The sequence below is a fragment of the Mesitornis unicolor genome, unplaced genomic scaffold (assembly GCF_000695765.1).
Source record: "Mesitornis unicolor isolate BGI_N332 unplaced genomic scaffold, ASM69576v1 scaffold32814, whole genome shotgun sequence".
Classification (NCBI taxonomy): Eukaryota; Metazoa; Chordata; class Aves; order Mesitornithiformes; family Mesitornithidae; genus Mesitornis; species Mesitornis unicolor.
The window spans coordinates 1-17,991 of record NW_010182645.1 but is presented as its reverse complement, the minus strand read 5'-3'; the positions used below and the strand labels follow the sequence as shown (position 1 = coordinate 17,991).

General features: G+C 44.9%; 1 protein-coding gene across 1 annotated transcript; it reads right to left on the bottom strand.

Moving 5' to 3' along the window:
- Positions 1-5: 5 nt before the first annotated feature.
- Positions 6-17,911, bottom strand: ZNF384 (zinc finger protein 384; the record flags this gene model as incomplete). The annotated part of the gene is made up of 6 exons (XM_010183852.1): positions 17,851-17,911; positions 14,008-14,078; positions 13,614-13,854; positions 12,938-13,268; positions 696-920; positions 6-45 (listed from the first exon to the last, which is right to left on the bottom strand). Coding segments are annotated over exons 2-6 (903 nt in total), but the record flags the coding sequence as incomplete, so codon positions are not given.
- Positions 17,912-17,991: the final 80 nt, after the last annotated feature.

The following is a 17,991-nucleotide window of genomic DNA, read 5'->3' as shown; positions in this document are numbered from 1 at the left end:
CACTTGTGCGGCTTGACAATCGCCGTGTGGAGCTTGGAGTGGATCCTGCCGAAGAGGAGGAGGAGCAGCAGCAGTTGGACACGACCGCCATCTGGCTAGTGCTGATGGAATGAGGGCACAAAGGGGGTGGGACAGCACCACGCTATCTGCTACACTCAGGAACTCCAATCATGGCCTGAGCTCACTGGGTCTCAAACCGTGCTCCCCTTGGATTCAAGAGACTGTGGTCTGCACGCACCGGGGGAGGATCCAGAGAGAGGAACTATAGAGTTCGGACTGAGGGGCATTGGCAGAGCCGTGTGTGGGAAGCCGACAGCTGAAATAGCAGAGGGGGCTGCAAGCCTGGACTGAGACGTTTGGCAGAACTACACTGGGGTGACAGGGAACAGTCCTCCTATGCCCACGCTACTCTCACTGACACAACCAGCCCTACCTCCTGTCAGAAGGCGTCGCTCCACTGCAGGCACCCCTTAGGGCGAGCAGCGCTAACCTCTGTGCGTGCCCAGCCCCTCACAGCAAGCGACAAGCCTCACGTGTCGAACACCACTACTGCCAGTTTGTCGTGTACGAGACCCGAGCGGTCTGAGGAAAGCAGCAAGGTCTCCCCAGGCCATCGCCCACTGAGGGTGCTCACAGCATGCTGGGATGACGGCAACATGCAGTGCGGAGGGCCCCCAGCCTCCTCCGGCCCTTACCGTGTGTGCTGCTGCAGGTGGGAGAGCTGGCGGAAGGCCTTCTGGCAGTAGCTGCACGTATAGGGCTTGGCCCCTGAGTGGATGCGAATGTGCTGGGCCAGGTAGGAGCTGTTGGCGAAGCTCTTGGAGCAGTGAGGACACTTGTGTGGCTTTGTCTCCGTGTGGGACTTGGAGTGGATCTGCATCTCCGACTTGGAGTAGAAGGTCAGCGAACACATCCGGCACCTGGGACCGGGGTGAGGGGAAGAGACAGCGTCACAGGGGGCAAGCCCCAATATGTACCACCTCTAACTGGACGGGATCTTCCACACTGGGTGGAGAAGGGACATTTTCTCACTATGTGGCTCAGGGGAAGTTTCACCTGGGACACTGTGTTCAGCTGCGAGTGCTCCAGTGCCAGGAGGACAAACTTAAGCTAGGCACTGGCAGGAGAGACCAAATGAGACCTTGCAGCCAGACAAGTAAAGGTCTTGGAAGAATCAGAGAGGTTAATTTCTTAGGCTTAAAGGGCAGCACTTTGGAAATTTTCTAACAGCAATCTGAAGGGGATAATCTGAATAATTCCCAGACAAAACCCCCACTTTGTTCATCTACGATTTATTTCACTCAAAAGGAAAAAAAAAAAAAAGAAGGCTGGAAAACCTAGAAATCCCAGGTTAAGGTTCATCTTCATAATGAAAGTTAATTCCACGTACTGCAAAGTCTGCAAAAGCAGTTATGACCAAACCCACTTAACTCTGCTCCCATTTTTGGAGAAGACACCCGAGTATTTAGAACACAAAATGCTGAAAACAACAACAGATACTCTGGATATCAAACGTGGTATGTCACTGGTCTGATGGGCTTTCATCATTTCTACCTTACTGATGTGATGCAAAATGTTTTGTCTAGGAGTTTCGGCCCATCTGTTCCCATAATGATCAGAAACATATTTGGTAACACACAGACTCTTTGAACAGGGAGAAGCAGTTGGCATCTATCAGCTATGGATGCTGCTGTTAAAAACTGCTCCTCCATCACGACGTCAGGGTGTTAAGAGAAGCTCGCACTGTTACACAATTCAAGATGGTAAAAGCTTTTGTGGTTGACAATTTGACAGCAAGATGGAGGAGTCTGCATCCAAGTTACTGGACTTTTTTTTTTTTCTTTTTAACTGTGCACTGACCAGGGGCAGAGTGAGGGTTTCTCTGAACTTAGTTTTTCCATTTGCAGACTTTTCAATTAAACAAGACAAAACTGAACCCTCACTTGGAACTTCCAGGGTCACAGAAGAAGTCTGGCTAATGTGAATTCAACTTTCACAGCAGGCTGACTTATGTTTTCGCCTGGGAATTTTCTTAAGTTTTAGAAGTGTTTACAGAACTGTTCAGTGACAAAAGTCTCTGCAGGTATTGGAAGCCACAAAGAGTTGATCCTGCTCTTCCCCATACCCATCTCCTCCCCGGAGGATACTTCATTACATCTACTACTGTAACCATTAACATTGAAACCAGAAGCTTTATGAAGTGTGCAGTCTGATTAGGGTATGTAATGTAGTCAGTATTTATCCAGGACCTACCTTAACTTCCACAGGCACTTTCAAGCCACAGCTTGATTTTAAGCCATTTATTTGGAAGCAATGCCTCCCTAGCAAGCACTACCACACACCTGCCACACCATTTTCTCCTCTCCATCGCTGTTCTTTTACATTCATTATAATCTCTAACAGCTGTTCCCACATTTCCTACCTTCATCTTTCTCTTAATCCATTTTAATTGCAAAGCCTAACAGAAGACGCAAACTAAACACATCCTTACGTGAATCCCCCCTCACACACACACACCCCCCAATCCCTTCTGGAATCAACAAACAGAAGCAGTTTGGCTGTTAATCCCTAGGTCTGTTGGAGAGATGAGGAGTAAAAAGGAACATCAGAATCACCGTTTTAAAGAAAGTAGCTCCTGGTTTATAAACCAAATTCTCTCCAAACACTTGCGCAGTTTGCTCCAGACCTTCCAAAATGTTTAAAGCTAGACTTGAATACAGCATACGCATTTTGGGGTTATCAAGTCATACTTACAGGATGAGGACTGTATCCTTGAAAGCAGCAATGCTAGAAAGAACTCTGAGGTGAATAATGAACTGAAAAATACCACTGAGCCACCAAGCCCAGCTCCCTGCTAATGCAAGCAGCTACTGAAGAATCCCATGCACGACTTTCATCGAGCTCCTTCCCAGCAGATGCTTACTTCCATCACTCTCAGTTAAACTCTGCTCCACAGTATCAGTCCTCTGATAAGGACCCACTCGATCGGGAACAAGCTCCCAGTGCGACGCTGTGCCAATACAGCTAACCAAAACAAAGGGGAAGAGCAGGTATCGCTCCTGTAAACAGGAATGGTGCAGCTATTCCTGCAACAGCTCGTCTAATTCTGAACACCCCCTAGGCAACACTTATTGAAAAACCTGGACAAGTTCAGCAAACTTAAAGAATGATGGCAGGTGGAAAATCGGCTTCACGGTAAAGATTCACTGAGCCCAGTCTATCTAAGTTTGGAGAAGAGCTTAAAAGACAGCTTGGTCAATATCCACATAAATCTATGTAGGGAGAAAAGTATCAATTATTACGGGCTTGTTTTATGGGCAAAGAAAGGTATAGTGAGGAGCAATAACTGACAGAAGAAGTTAAAGAGGAAACAGGATCTTTCCAACCACGAGAATAATGCATCTTTGGAACAACGCTCAGAGGCTTCAGTATGGTCTGAATCACTTGGCCCCTACAACCAATATTTTGAGAATTTACCTACCTTTCTGAGAGATATACCTTTCTAAAAGATTTGCTCTACTTTAACTACAATTCTGGGCATTAATCTCTTCTGTGCTGTACACATGACTATACATTAAGCAGTCTATTCTGTTTTGAAAAATTAATGGACTTTACTATGTCATCAAGTCTAAGTAGTCCCATGCATTAAATCTGTAGCGCCATAAACCCATTTACTTTGTTCTCCATAACTTCTGTGCATCCTTTCCTTTACTTCTTTGCTTTGTCAGGCATCTGCCTTCAGGTCAGAAATTCCCTAGAATAAACTTTAATGAAGAGAAGCAGACTAAACATCCTTTTCCATTTCCAAAATAAAACTATAAAGAAGGTATTTCAAAAACCTTTCAGGCACTTGCATAAAAATGCAAGATAAATCTGGGTGTTAGCAAAAACAGCCCCCCCCCCAAAAAAAAACAACAAAAAAAACCCTAAACCCCTCTTGTCTGAATTTAGTGGCTACAGACATTCCAGTATTGTTTTTCAAACAACATTTAAAAGAAAGTCTTGCAAGAATTCACTTTCCAATCATCTAATTAGCATCAGCCCTGAGACGGCAAGAATGTTACATAGCATTAACAAATTCATGAGGCTTATGAGTTAAAAAAAAAAAAAAGCCCTAGAACATAGCAGAAAGCTGCATTTCAGAGAATTTTGTATTGTGTGGTATCAGGCATTTTCAAGGGAACAAATGATCCATTTAATTAAGGGCTTCACATTCTGCCTCAGACAACATCAAATATTAAAGGGGAAGATGCAATCAGCCCTCTAGTGGGCAAATATGGATTTAAAAAAATGTTAAATCTACATGGATAATGAGAACGTCGTACCTGACACTAGCAGCGTTTCAGTATTCTGCTTCAGTGACATTCTCCTGGCTGGGGAGAGGAAACGTTGGGAGCACTCCTTGCTAAGCATGAACAAAATGCTATATGAAAGAACTTATTTTTTCCCTCTATTTCATATCTATTTTTAATCTTTTCTCCTCACTGTCCTTCCAAACTGCCACTACTTCCACTGTATTCTTTCCGAGAGCAAGCAACAAAAACAACTGCAGCATTCCCATTAACAGCGTGACACAACATCCCTGCAGCTGCTTGTTACGGCTCTGCAAATTTAGACAGCCTAGGAGAACATATTGTTAACAACACAGAGGTGTGTGTCTCCATATAACTAGTTAATTTAGTACCCAGCCATATGCCAGAGATCAAAAGTAACCCCTTTCAGTGTTTATAATACTTCCTTTTTATAGGGAATCTGTAGGGAAATAAAGCGAGACATTCAGAGAACGTTCGTGTTAGATAGAAACACCCTCAAAAATCACGAAATGCCAGTAATGCCAGTAAAAGGTGGATGTACAATTCTAATTCTGCTCCCATATGAAAGTCATCACGATGACTCATAAACAAAGTAGTGCTTATAGCAACCAGACTACAACTCTGTGGCACTTGGTGCCATATTTTTTTCTACTTTTCATGAAACGCTCCGCCTCATTCATCAGATGCTCCTATGAGATAAAACACCAGCTGAACTACCAGCCCATAGTGAAATTTGCCTAACATGGATTAACAGCATTTTTCAATCAAGTGCTTAATTAATCAGTATCACAGTTGTGAAAACTATGTAAGCTTTTACAAGGCTTTGAGAATTCAAATTCCTAGTAAATACTGAGATTAGTCTTAGAAGTTGATTGAGCCCTTGCTGCTTCTGTCAGGCTACAAATACAAGTCAGACAGCAAGTTAAAAACACCCAATCAAATCAGGAAAGTTTGAAGTTAAACTAGATTATAACAGTAAGTTTAGGCTGTGGGTGTCAGCAGTTCACTTAGCAAGGAAAGAAATGTACTGCCTTTGCAATGCAGAGTTAATGAAGTAACTAATGCAAGCAGAGCATAATAATGGATGCACAGCTCATGATAAATGCTAATTTAACCCTTGCATTCCCCAGTATTTTTCTTTAAAGCTGAAGTGAAACATTTTCTTGTTCATATTTTGTAAGAGGCAAGGGAAAGGAGACAGAACTAACATCGAAGATACACAGCTAGAAAACTCAGATAAGACCTAAATCAAGCCAGCGAGTATGAAGATGCCAAATGAAAGCATAGGAACTGAACCTCTGCTTCCACACTTCTACAGTCAGCATCAACTCCTCTTCAAAAGTTAGCGTTACACTTCCAGTTACCAATTTACACTACTGGCATGTGTACTATCAAATCTACCAGCTACACCCAGAAATCTCAGTCAACTTATTTCCACAGTCCTTCAGTCACTTGGTGGCTTGATAAGGCTACAGAAAATCTTAACTCTCCTGGCAAGGCAGTGAGTGTTTTTAAAAGCACTTTTCCAGTTTTCAGATTTGAGGACACTCCTGCACTTTGTCCATTTTTCCAAATGATCTTCTAAAAATATCAGACCCAGAAGTTTCGCACACTTTGCAGGTTGCCTGTCTTCTTTTAATGACTCCAGCATTCATGCTTTCAACAGCTGCATTTACCCTTTTCTGTCACAGCCTCGCACTGGGAGCGCAAATGATGTCACTTAGTTCCTAAAAACTAAGGTTTTTCAGTGCTTGCTTTCGAGGACACAGTTTCCCCATATCCCTTATCTTTAGATCAAAGACATTCAATAGTATCCAACAGGACACCTAATGTCTCATATTGTTTTCTTTTGTTTCTCCAAGCACCTGGGCCTCCATCCCTGGCAGCTGGAGAAGTCACAGTGTATACCCAAAAGGCTAAGCCTTCCACTGGGCTGCATTAAAACACATTTTGCTTGAACAGTTCCAGTTTCCCTATTATTTTTTTCAGCTAATCCACCAGCATTGCTTCTATCTGTAAACTATCAGCCATGACTTTCTGCTGACCTCCAAATCATTGCACAACATCAGGTCTAAGACCTTGTGTACCGATTTTTGAAATCGGTCACCATTAGCAAAAAGACCAGCAAAACAACGAAACATAACAAGGGGTTTCCTGGCACGGTGACAACATGCAAAAGCTACAATTAAAAGAATACAAAAGGCCCATGAAAAAGCACTAGCAAGTTTGGAAACGCCAGAATTAAGGTCATCTATGTCACCATAATTTGGCTCCGCAATGCAGGTGTGTTCTGATACAGCCTTATTGACTGTTTCCACAGAACTGCATCCTTATTATGTGGCACAGATACCTAACAAGCAAGCGTGCAGATTTTTCATTGCTGCTCTGTGTGCAGCCTCTAGCCTCATCGACCACATGCAACTGCAACCTCACAAAGCAGAATTGCTCACCTGTCGTACCCACCACAGACGCATCGGTGCTCCATAAGCACTCATCTATCCCCACTATGCCCCTGTTTTATTTTTTTCTAAGGGAAGGAAGACATACTAACTAATGCCAAGTGGCCAAACTGATACCTGTGACTTTTTTTCCTTTAAAGGAAAATTCAAATTATATACATTCAAATCACGGCTCCTATAGATTTCTATGCTACAGCTATGAGATGCAATGCTTCTGCAAAGCAAAACGGGATCTGACAAGTAACAGCGGGCTATTCAGCGATACCTGAGAAGAGATTACAGTTTTGGGAACACCAAACGTTAATTATTTCTGGAGCACTCTCTGTGGTCATTTTTAGCCTGCAGCAAATGTAAATCTATTGAAGACTAGACCTAACTCATATTTGCACCACACTTCAAGACAAGAAGGCCTGAACCACATGGCTGTAGGATACCACAACAAATCTGTGGCACAGGCAAGCGTAATCTACAATTCTTCAGACTTGCAGTCAAATGCCTTCCCCAAATCACCCTTCTCAATTCTGCAACTCCATATGTCTTTCTCAATCTCTCTCCCTCTCCATATATATATATATAGATATAGATATAGATATAGATATATAGATATGTTTAATAAAACACTTTCAGGTTCTCTGAGTAAACATGCAGGACTCTGACAGGCCATAATATACACAATAACTATAATCACATAATCAAGGATAGTATCAAAGTGCATTGACTCAATAGGGCCCAATTAAGGTGTAATCATACAAGAAGTACAACAGAATAGCTCTGCAGATCTCTCTCCCCAGTTGAAACTCTAACTGCCCTCCTCCTTCCCTTGCACACACTCCTTCCACTGACATGCAAGTAACACGTACCAAAATTAAAACTCATGACTGCAGAACTGTTAATTCCTTCTGCTTGGCACTGTGATGAACTGAGAGCGCGCGCACACGCACACACACACAGTTACAACATCTCAGCAGAAGGGAAAGAACTTACCACAAGGCAAGTTTTTACCTTGTATCCTGAGGCACGTGGTCAGTCTTAATTCTGACATTTTCTAGCCTCCAAGCACAGCATTCACATACAAAGCAAAGTTTATGTGTACAAACCGCTTGTGTACATATGGATGTGCACGTGCACCTGTCCTCCCCTGAGCTTTGAGATTATAAGCCAACTTCAACCAAATCTGGAAAAGGGGTACAGATCTTAAAGTCACCACAAGTCTTATAAAAAGAATGCAGCTGGGGAAAGAAGAGAGCCCGCTGCTGAGGGAAAGGCTAGTACGCTCACCCTTGATCAGACATCAGAGAATCCACACAGGAGAGAGCCGCTGGAAACCAGGCTTCATTAGTTCCGCTGCTCACGGAACCACTTGTTAAAAAAAGCAAACAGAAATTCCAACGTGTGGCATCGTACTGACACCCACGCTGGTCATCAGCAATCTTAAGATCCACTGCACAGACCTCTGCCCCTGCAGCCAGGATGATAAATGACAGCAAATGGTAGTTTGTCACCTTTTTCTACCCTGAGAGCAAGATGAGGTTCTTTGCCAGAGGAGGTCACATTTTTGCGCTGACATGAGAGGCACAGCAAAATTTAGGGATATTGGGTTGAGCATTTCTAGGCTTTGGAGGGAATGTGGTCAAACGTTCTGCCTGACACTTAAAATTGAACTCCCCTTTTCTCCTAGCCTTCTAGCCTGTCGCAGTGCCCTCTCTCCTTCAACAAGCCCAATGACTTTACCCACATGTCCCAGCCCACTTATCCTCTACTGCAGCAGCTCTTCCCTATTCCATTCTCCCAGTTACCCAACATCTGTCTCCCCTCCCTCACGCTTCTATTTGTCTGTCCGTGTCCCACGCTCTTGTCCCCATCTGTTCTGCTAATTCTGGGTATCTCCTCATTCTCCAGCCCCAAGCAGATCTGCCTCTTTCTTCTTCCTCTCAGTCTTGGTCCTTCATCTCTGTGCCATCTCCCCCTTGCAAGTAGACTCGCCATCCCATCCTCTGCTGCCTTCCCTAGCTGGAGGCTCTAGTCTTTCCTCCTTCATTCTTTTCCATTCCCATCTCCGCTCTGCCAAGTTTCCAGACTTCCTGCACAACATCAGCTCTAGGCCCTGCCCGTATCTCACATTCTTGTCCCTACTGCATTTGAATCAAGCAACATCTTCTTGCACCCTGTCTTTGTGCCCATCAGAGGGGAAAGGTTACTGTCAAAACTGGCCACAGAAGAATCCCTTCTGAAGCAGAAGGAGCAGTTGTGACTGAAGGAAAAGCATGCTTGGCCCTTCAGCACTGGTCCAGAAATTGCTGCAGAGATAATACTTACAGAGTCCAACCTCACACAGAAAATAAGAGAGGTCAGAGTGTATTTCTCTCTTCTGTGGCAACAAGAGTCTGGTCAGTGCCTGGAGTCATGCAAACCTCAAGAAGAGGATATAAACTTCACATATTTCAACTACTAAACTAAAAAGTATCTCAGAGAATGCTTAGCAGATTTTTTCTGAACTTACAACTTGGCCAAATTTGACCATATTTTCACAGATACATGTGACTTACAAAAGCCACCAAGCTTCAAATCTGTTCAAAAGCGTGGAAAGCTAACCCAATACCAACACTAAATCCAGTACAGGGCAGAAAAAAGAGGCTTAAAATGAGACATGTCTGAGAACATAACCACCTGCTGTATTCAAACCACTGGCTTCCCCTTGTGTCCCTGATTTCCTCACTGAAAGGCACCTCCATCCAGCTTCTTCACCTTCTACAGCTCAACTCTGCTTCTTCCTAAGCCCGCTGTACACTTTTTTGCCTCTGGACTCAGAAGCTTCCTATATGCCTCAGCCGCTTATTGTCTCCCAAACCCAAACCCCTGCTGTTCCCACAACTTAGTGAAAGTAAAGAAACTCAGAGCTAGCGGTGGGGAACAGAGAGCTTGTTGGTTACAGTACGATGGCAAGTCCCTTCTCAAGCCTACAGGTTTTCTGCTGGTATCCTACGCTCCAAAGCACAGCTTGCAAAACCATTCCAGATTACAAACTGGTATTCATTCTAGCCTTTACCAACGTAATACTGGAACCAAGCAATGCCTATAAAGAGCTTTCTTCCTCCTGCAAAGAAGAAACTATGTAGAGAACTGTTTGTCAGAGAGAGAACTGATGATCTTGCCCAAATAGGCTGAACCACTTCATCAGCGTTGTCCACTGAGTGCATCAATCCACAAACTTCCAGAAGTGCACAGGTACCAGAACAGTACTAAGAAACAGTACTAGTGCCTGCAGGACCTCTCTTCCTCAGTGCCTTTTAAAGTACTGAGGAGAAGCCACGTGCTCCACACTGCCAACATCTTTCTAGAAAGACTCTTGATGCCGATCTCTTTTTCCACTGAGGAAGTAAATTCTACAAAGGTGTCAGGGAAGATTAACAACAAGCTGACAATGAATCCCGACAAGACTGAAGTGGCATTACTCATAAAGGAAAATGCTTCACAGGACTGGTGTGAAGCAGTCCCCTGTTGTTTAGCTGCTGTCCCCTGCAGGTGGAAGCATTCTTCTAATAGCACAAAGCAAAGCACGAAGGACTCTGCCAGACTATTCCTAAGGCTACGTGTCCAAGATCTGCAAAGAACATCATCATTAGCAAACGCCTCATGCCTTTTCTTACAAAGAAAAACCTAGTCACAAGGACTCTTGCACCACTTCCACAGCAGACTACTAGTTCACTTCTAAGAGATGATACAGCAGCAAAACAGCTGCCATTTGCTGAAGCAGGAACCTCTACACTGGGTAGGGAATGGGATGAGCTGCCATACGAGCATCACCTTTGTGCCCTTCCAAGTCTGTCTTGCTGTGCTGCCCATTCAAAGCCTTACTCTGTCTTCCACAGTACCCTAGGAGTCAGGAATCAGGGAAATCAGGCACCTGTCCAGGCACTTGGGACAAGAAAGCTCACAGAGCTCAAAAAAACCCCCAACATTTAAATTTGACAAAATATTCCCAGGCTTTACGAATTAGGTATTAAAAAAGTCATATGGATCACTATAGTACAACTACTTTCAGGCATCTGACTAGATTGTCCTCAGTGTATCATCACATGAATCAGTGAAATCATACAAATGTAGATGTATGAATAACACAAGCAACTCCTCCTCCAGCCTCAGAAGGGAGCAGTAGATGAACCTCACCCACAGTCTTAATTTAGCTAGGATATGTCTGCATACTGTAGTAACAGGAACTACCCAAATCATCCTCTAGAATGCAGAAGGAACCCAGGAGTCCTCAAAGTCTAAACTCACAAGTCTATTCATATGCATATTCATATTATGGAGAAACGATTTTATTGTATTTCACAAAGGTTTTCTCTCCCACAGCTCCAAGAGATGATAGCATTTTCCTTTATTTTTTTCAACCATTATTTTTGGTTCCAAACTTGCAGAGGGGAAGCATCAGACAAAGAGAAGATCTCAAGGAGACCAGAAGTACTCTTTGGTGGCCTTCAACAAATCTCGATTTAGCTGTCTTGCACCCGAACACTGTTTGGGATAGAGACTGGAGGACGAGGCAGAGGTATCACACTCAGATTAAGCATGAAGACAGGAAATCATCCCAAGTACATGTTCCTACATAAAAAACTAATTTGTTATTTTTCCAGCAAAGCCTTTTTCATGAGCTGTTACAGACTATGCGTGCTCGTAAAGTTTCTGCTGAGTCACTCCACCTGGTCTTGGGCATTTTTTTCCAAACTTACAAGTAAACAAGGAGCTATAATTAAAGCATTGGTTCAGCTTTAATTCTAGTGTTCACTGCCAATTGTGTCCCCTGTGAATACATATTTAACAACCTAATTAGCAACCCAGACTGTAAGCAGCTTGAGTAGTGTGGAATTGTGGCTAAGGCCCAAAATAAATGGTGGGATTACAAATAGCAAGCTACCTAACACTCCCACCCCTCTTCACCATACGCTGATTACATTTTCAAAGTGGAAGAACTGGGACATTGGGTAAGAGAAGAAAGAGGCTGATCCAAGCTTTGGTTTTGTACCCATTTAACTGTATTGATTTTAAAATGTAAACATTAAAATGAAGCAGTGCTTGGGGTGGATGCACTGATTCTGTGTAGATGCCTTCATGCTGTTATGACTTAATCCCTGAAACATATCTAAATCCATTTAAAAATGGTTCTATGATGGTTAAGGGAAATTGTTGGAGACAGGCTCACGGGCACACAGTAGGGAAATGAGAAGAGCTAGGGAACATCTCCTATTTCTGTTTCCACCTGGCTACTACTTTGCCTCTTCTTGATCTTAATCATCCCTCAGAAACACCTATCACTAAAATCACCCACACATGCGCCTGCTCCCCAGTCAACACAGGCCATCACATTTCCTCCCTGGCACACGCTTGCTCTGTCCAGTTCCCACCTTCTCTAAAACACCCACACTCCTTATCCTCTGGTTTAACTATTCCCTCCTAGTTAATCTCTCCCTTCCCTACCACTCACTTGTAAACTCAAGCCACATCCCTCAAAGCTCAGAAACCCAACCTCAGGGCTCAGAACGCTCCTCTCTCTTATCTGATACTCTCCGGGTTCAGAAACACTCTTAATACCTAAATCAGAAATAGGGGTGTTTTTTCTGGTTTTGTTGGGAATGCTGAAATAGGAGATCACAAGGGGCAATATACACAGGAGCAGACAAAATCACCACGGTTCACTTTTGCCCCGTGTGTCTCCAGTTTGTAGTCTTGCACTGGACAGACTGGGGTCCTAATTCAGGGACATCCGGGCACACCAGGGCTCTCAGCTGCACCTGAAGTGCTCCAGTTGCACCAGACAGTACTGTGCTCTGCAGTACACCAGCCATACCACCCAGCTGCGGTATCAAGGACATGGCTCAGCCTCCGTAACATCCTAGTCATTAACTAACCTCTTAATGTTAGCATCTGCATATTTAGGAAATCAGAGCTGTCTGCTAAGAAGCGGATTCTTAGTTGTGGGCTGGCCTACCAGCTTGCAAACATTCCCAATTAGAGAGAAAACTCAACTCTTTCTGCAGCTGAAAGATTATTGGGGACTCTACAGGGAAAAGGCAGAGACCACTTCTCCCTCCACGTAACCCTCTGAAGGGTCAAACACACCCCCAACCCCATGCAATGCTACAGTCAAGGTTTAACCCCACTCCCCACCTGTATGTCTTGCCATCCTTGTGCTGGTCCTCATCATCCTCGTTTGACAGCACAAAGGGGTCGCTCATCTCGGGCAGCCCCGACTCCTGCAATCGTTTCTTCTTCCGGCCCCGGGGTGGTTTGGGGGCAACTCCCCCACCGCCGCCACCCCCACCACCTTCAGAAAGGGTGGTTGTCCCTTTCTTGGACAGGTCAGGAACCACCTGGAGGGCTGCCTGGGAGCCAGGGGGTAGCGCAGAGACAATCATGGGAGCTGAGATGGGAAAGGTTTGGGCAGAGGAGGCTGTGGTTACCAGGGAACCTGATGGGGAAGTTATCACCAGACCAGGACCTGCAAAGAAAGATGGAGGAAGTCAGTTATTACATCTCTAATTATGTCCAACCTCCTTATGCCACAGAAGTGAGCTTGATACACCTACTTTTGACTACAACACAAACAGAAGAGCAGTTTACCCTCCCCAACGCTTTCCCAGTCTCCACTGCTGGAAGTCAAACTTCCACAAAGAGGGAGGATGTACGGAGTGCCTAGAGATTCACACTGTAACCATGCCAAGGCAGTCCACGCCATCAGTAAGGCTAGGAATAATCTACAGCCCAAAAAGTATTCTCCAGGCCTCCTTGTCCCCCTATCCCAGAGGCTCCTTCACATGCTGCCGAAGTCTTAGGAGTCCCCTACCTGCTGTCATGAGCCCAGCAGACTGCACTGGTACCACGGTGATGTTCTGAGTCACAGGAGCTTGGCTGTGTGGCGTCAGCTGCTCCGGCTTGGTGTCCGAGTCCATGGAGATACCAGTGGGTAGGGCCACGGAGGTGGGGACTGTCAGCAAGGCAGGGTAGTGGGGGGGAGCCAGGCTGCAGCCCTTCTCTGTGGGCAATAGCTGCTCCTTCATCTTGTTAATAAACATGGTGTTCTCAATCTAAACAGGTGGGAAGAACAGCTTTTCAGAATACCTTGGCACAGCTTCTCCCAGCAGTTGGCTGAGCAAGAAATGCAACAGAAAGACTCATCATGCATGAACTTCTACCAGGGAGCGAGACCAGCACAATAGGTTGGGAGACAAAGGTCTTACCTGTCCCGAGACGGTGGGCACTGCTGGCCAGAAGTACGGGGAGGAGTTGAAATGAGATTCTTCCATCCTAGCTGGGCACAGGGGGGAAGAAAAAGGGGGAAGGGAAGAGGAATGGAGGAGAAGGAAGACAGACAGACAGACACACACACAAAAAGAACATTAAACCCAAAAAGACTCCAACACGGAACTGACTCAGTTTAATGCTGTGACAGTTCCTTAATCTCTCCTTTCTTACTTGAGCAAGTTCTCCCCACTTCTGAGCTATCTGCCCAAATCCAAAAATTACTGTCAGGGGAAAAAGGTGTTTGCTATTCCCACAGGCTTTGGTCCATCTCCAATGCCTCTTGCCCAATACTCCTCCATGCAAAAAAGGACTGACTACAAACCCAGAACACCTCCAAAATTCCCCAATTATCATCTACCCAAGTACATGGCATAAATGATGATATCTGTGCATCTGCAATCAGGCAAATACAGCTGAAAACCATTCTTCGCTGTCACAGACAGCCTGACCCCACAGGCAGTGAAAATTTTGGACCCTGCCTGTCCCTCCACCCAGCTCAACACTAAGGACCCAGATGCAGCAAGGGGACATTAGCATTGTGTTACACAGGAAGAAAGACAGGCAGCAAGAGGGAAGCAGACTTGCCCAAGATAACAGACAGCCACAGCAGACCAAGAAGTCAAACTCAGGGCTCCTAACTTCCTGCTGCCCACTGTTCTGACCATCCCAGCCCCACTCTCTGAAACATCACTCAGTATTCCTGACAGACAAGATCCTCCGCTCTCATCCAGTGAAACTAGGCAGCGGGAAAATAACCTGACGACTCTGCTCCTGAAATACCCTATTTCCAAGTGAGATCATGTCACGGCTCTCTATTGCCCATTTCATTGCTGTCTTTGGGACAAGATTCTGTAGGATCCTGTCCCCAGTCAAGTGCTCACTGCTCCATCTCAACTCTCCATGCAGTCGGAGGACCAGTTCAACACCAAAAGACGGCCCTATGAGGACGGAGGTGTAATCTCTTTAGGAACACCCAGCTGAAGAAGCCCTTTCCATTCTAACCCTTACATTCCTCTGCATAACTGCATTAGCAGACAAAGTCTGTTACACTCATAAAAACATTATTCAGAAACTAAAGAAATTAACAAAAGACTATTTCCTGAAGCCTATTCCTAAGCAAATGTGGCAAAGCTGGTAGGTAAAATACATGTGATCAAAACTATGCTCAGAGAACATCTGGCAGAGCAAGCTGCTTAGAGGAAGCAAGCACTATAGGCTTCTCATGCAACTGCCTGCAAATTCTCCCACCCCTATTTCTGTTATGATATGGCAGTAGTTGAATTAATGAGCAAATATTGTTTCTGAAGGGCCTATCTCAATCATCAGGTAAGATGAGGAGCACGCCCTGAGTAGCATGAAACACTTACTTTCCAGAAGTATCTTAGGGCAAAATAAATATATGTGAAATTGCTGCGTGTGAGCAAAAATGCAAAGATAATTTTCCCCTATGCAGAGAAGCCGTATTTAAATGAACCAAATTACCTTATAATTTTGTTTTTATGAATTGCTCACGTAACAGCAAAGCCAAGTATTCCTGCCTCACTCACTCACTCCAAATCAACCAATAAACACACTTAAGGATGAATTATTTACCTTGCATTGGTGGCACGCAGTCAGACTGCCAGCTGCCTGACTGAATTACTCTGGATTTACACTGCTGTGATTCAATCAGAATCCGATAGGGCAAGACTCTTGCTTGCCTTCCTTCCTCTGCTTTCTTTTCTGAGCCAAATTAATTATTAAGTCCGGTGCCCACAGCAAGGCCCCATATATGTAGCGCTTAATTACATGGCTTTTTCTCTTTCACAGGATGGGCACATACAAAGAGATAACGCATTCTTGGCAATTGAGCACTATCTGAACCATGAGGTAGTTTTGGTTTGGAATGTCAAGTTTGGGGTTTGGGTTTCTTGGGTTTGTGTTTGTTTGCTTGTTTTTGCTTTTAAAATAAGCCCTTATTTGCTTAGCTTCCACATCAAAAACATCAAAGTGAACCTGATTCTGTAAAAACAAAGTCTCATATAATAACCATATGCATTTTCCAAATAAACTTTGTCATTGTCCAAGGATCCCTTGGATTCAACTGCAAACTTCAGAAGTTAAACAGAAATATGCCAATCTAAACAAAAATCTCACAACAGCTTTCTTATTTAGAGGGTACAAGTTATGAAAGGCAACTCCATTTCCAGATTCTAAAATCCAGACTAGCACGGGCGAGGGCACGCCATGGCTGCCTGTCTCCATCTTGACCCCTACCAGAACTTCACAGAGCACCAAACTTTTGTTTGCTCGGTTTACAAAGTGAGGAAGGCAAAATAAAGCTCTCATTGATTCTCAAAAGACGACTACGCTGCTTTTAATAAACTCCCTTAGAAACCACCTCCCCAGCCAGAAATCTTCCTGCTTGAGCAGGTATCAGGGCTCAAAACTTTTGGCTTGAAAGGCTGAAGTGTGATGAAGTTACAAGAACGTGGAGGAAAAGGAGAAATTATTTAAGAGTTGAAGCTTTCATGCAATCTCGCTAGCAAGCCAGTCTTCCACAGGGAGAAAACAAAGATAAGATTCCTCCACCAAACTGCTGCCCTATCACCCACAGCTGTCCCTCCCCTACCCCAGGTTTTTGGCTCAAGGATATTTTGAAAACATGCACCCTTATTAGCAGCCCCCACTTTAACGCTGCTCACACTTACTTTACCAGAACTCTGCACGCAACCCTTCCAATTGCTCTATAACTACCAGACATGGGCTGGAGCTTCAACCCTGTACCACAGCACGTTCCCACTGCAGTGCCTTCATCATCCCAGCTTCCACAAACAGGCCAGAGATGGGACCTTCTTTCTATCCACCAGTCTAGTATCAGACAGATGTCAACGTACCCTCCTGATATAAACCAAAAACACCTTCTATGTACAGACCACAAATGTACATACACCAAATAAACAACCAAGTGAACCAGAGAACTCACAAGGGACAAGGAATCTGGAGTTTAGATCTCAGAGTACTTCACAGAATCACATACTTAACGTGCTGGACTTATACTTCTTTGCAGGTCATCACTTTAATCATAAAGAGAGAGATAAAAGCACGTGCAAGTATACGGTGAGGTAGAGGCTGTGTTTCTGGAAGGCACAATCAAGGTTGGATATGCAGGCATTTAGAGGTTGACTTTTAATATGATTTTTTTTAATTACTCTCCAGATACCTAGCTTTTCTTTTCTATTCGGTGCAGTTTTGAGTTGACAAAAGGTCCAGAGTAGGACACTCAGGAATTATTTACAATGTCGTTTCATGTCTGCCCAAGATCTTGTTTCAGTATCTATGGGCTTTTGGGCTTAATTGCTGCAAAATACTAAGGATGCTGAAGGCCATGCAGGCTAGTAGATCAATGACAAAAACGCCTCTACGAAGCTCATAAGCACCAAAAAGTTCCAGTGCTGCTACATCTTTAGAACAAGTGCATCTGGACACGCATCAGGAATACCCCAAACATGCCAGACAACTTCCCGAATCCCAAACCCGCACACCAGAGCCAGGACAACTTTGGTGTCGTCTCCCAACACATGCGTAGCCTCCACCCCAACCGACGAAGCCTGGCGGGGGATGTACCGCGCACGTCAGCTCCTTCGAGGCCATCAACCCCTGCTCCCGCACCATGCGGCACAAGGGACATCAAGCCCCTAAGGCCAGAACTCGCGGCCCATCCCACCCCAGTGTGGCTGTAAGGATCCCCTGGGGCGAGGGGGAGGGGGGTCACTCACGCAGCTCTGGGAGCTCCTTACCCCTCTCACTCTCCCTCCTCTTGCATGTCTCCTCTTTCCAGGGCCGTCTCTGCAAACAAACCGCCAGGGTTACGGGGACGCTCGGGGCCCTGCATGACGGCGGGCGGCTCAACGCGGGGCCCTCGCACCCGCCGGCCACCT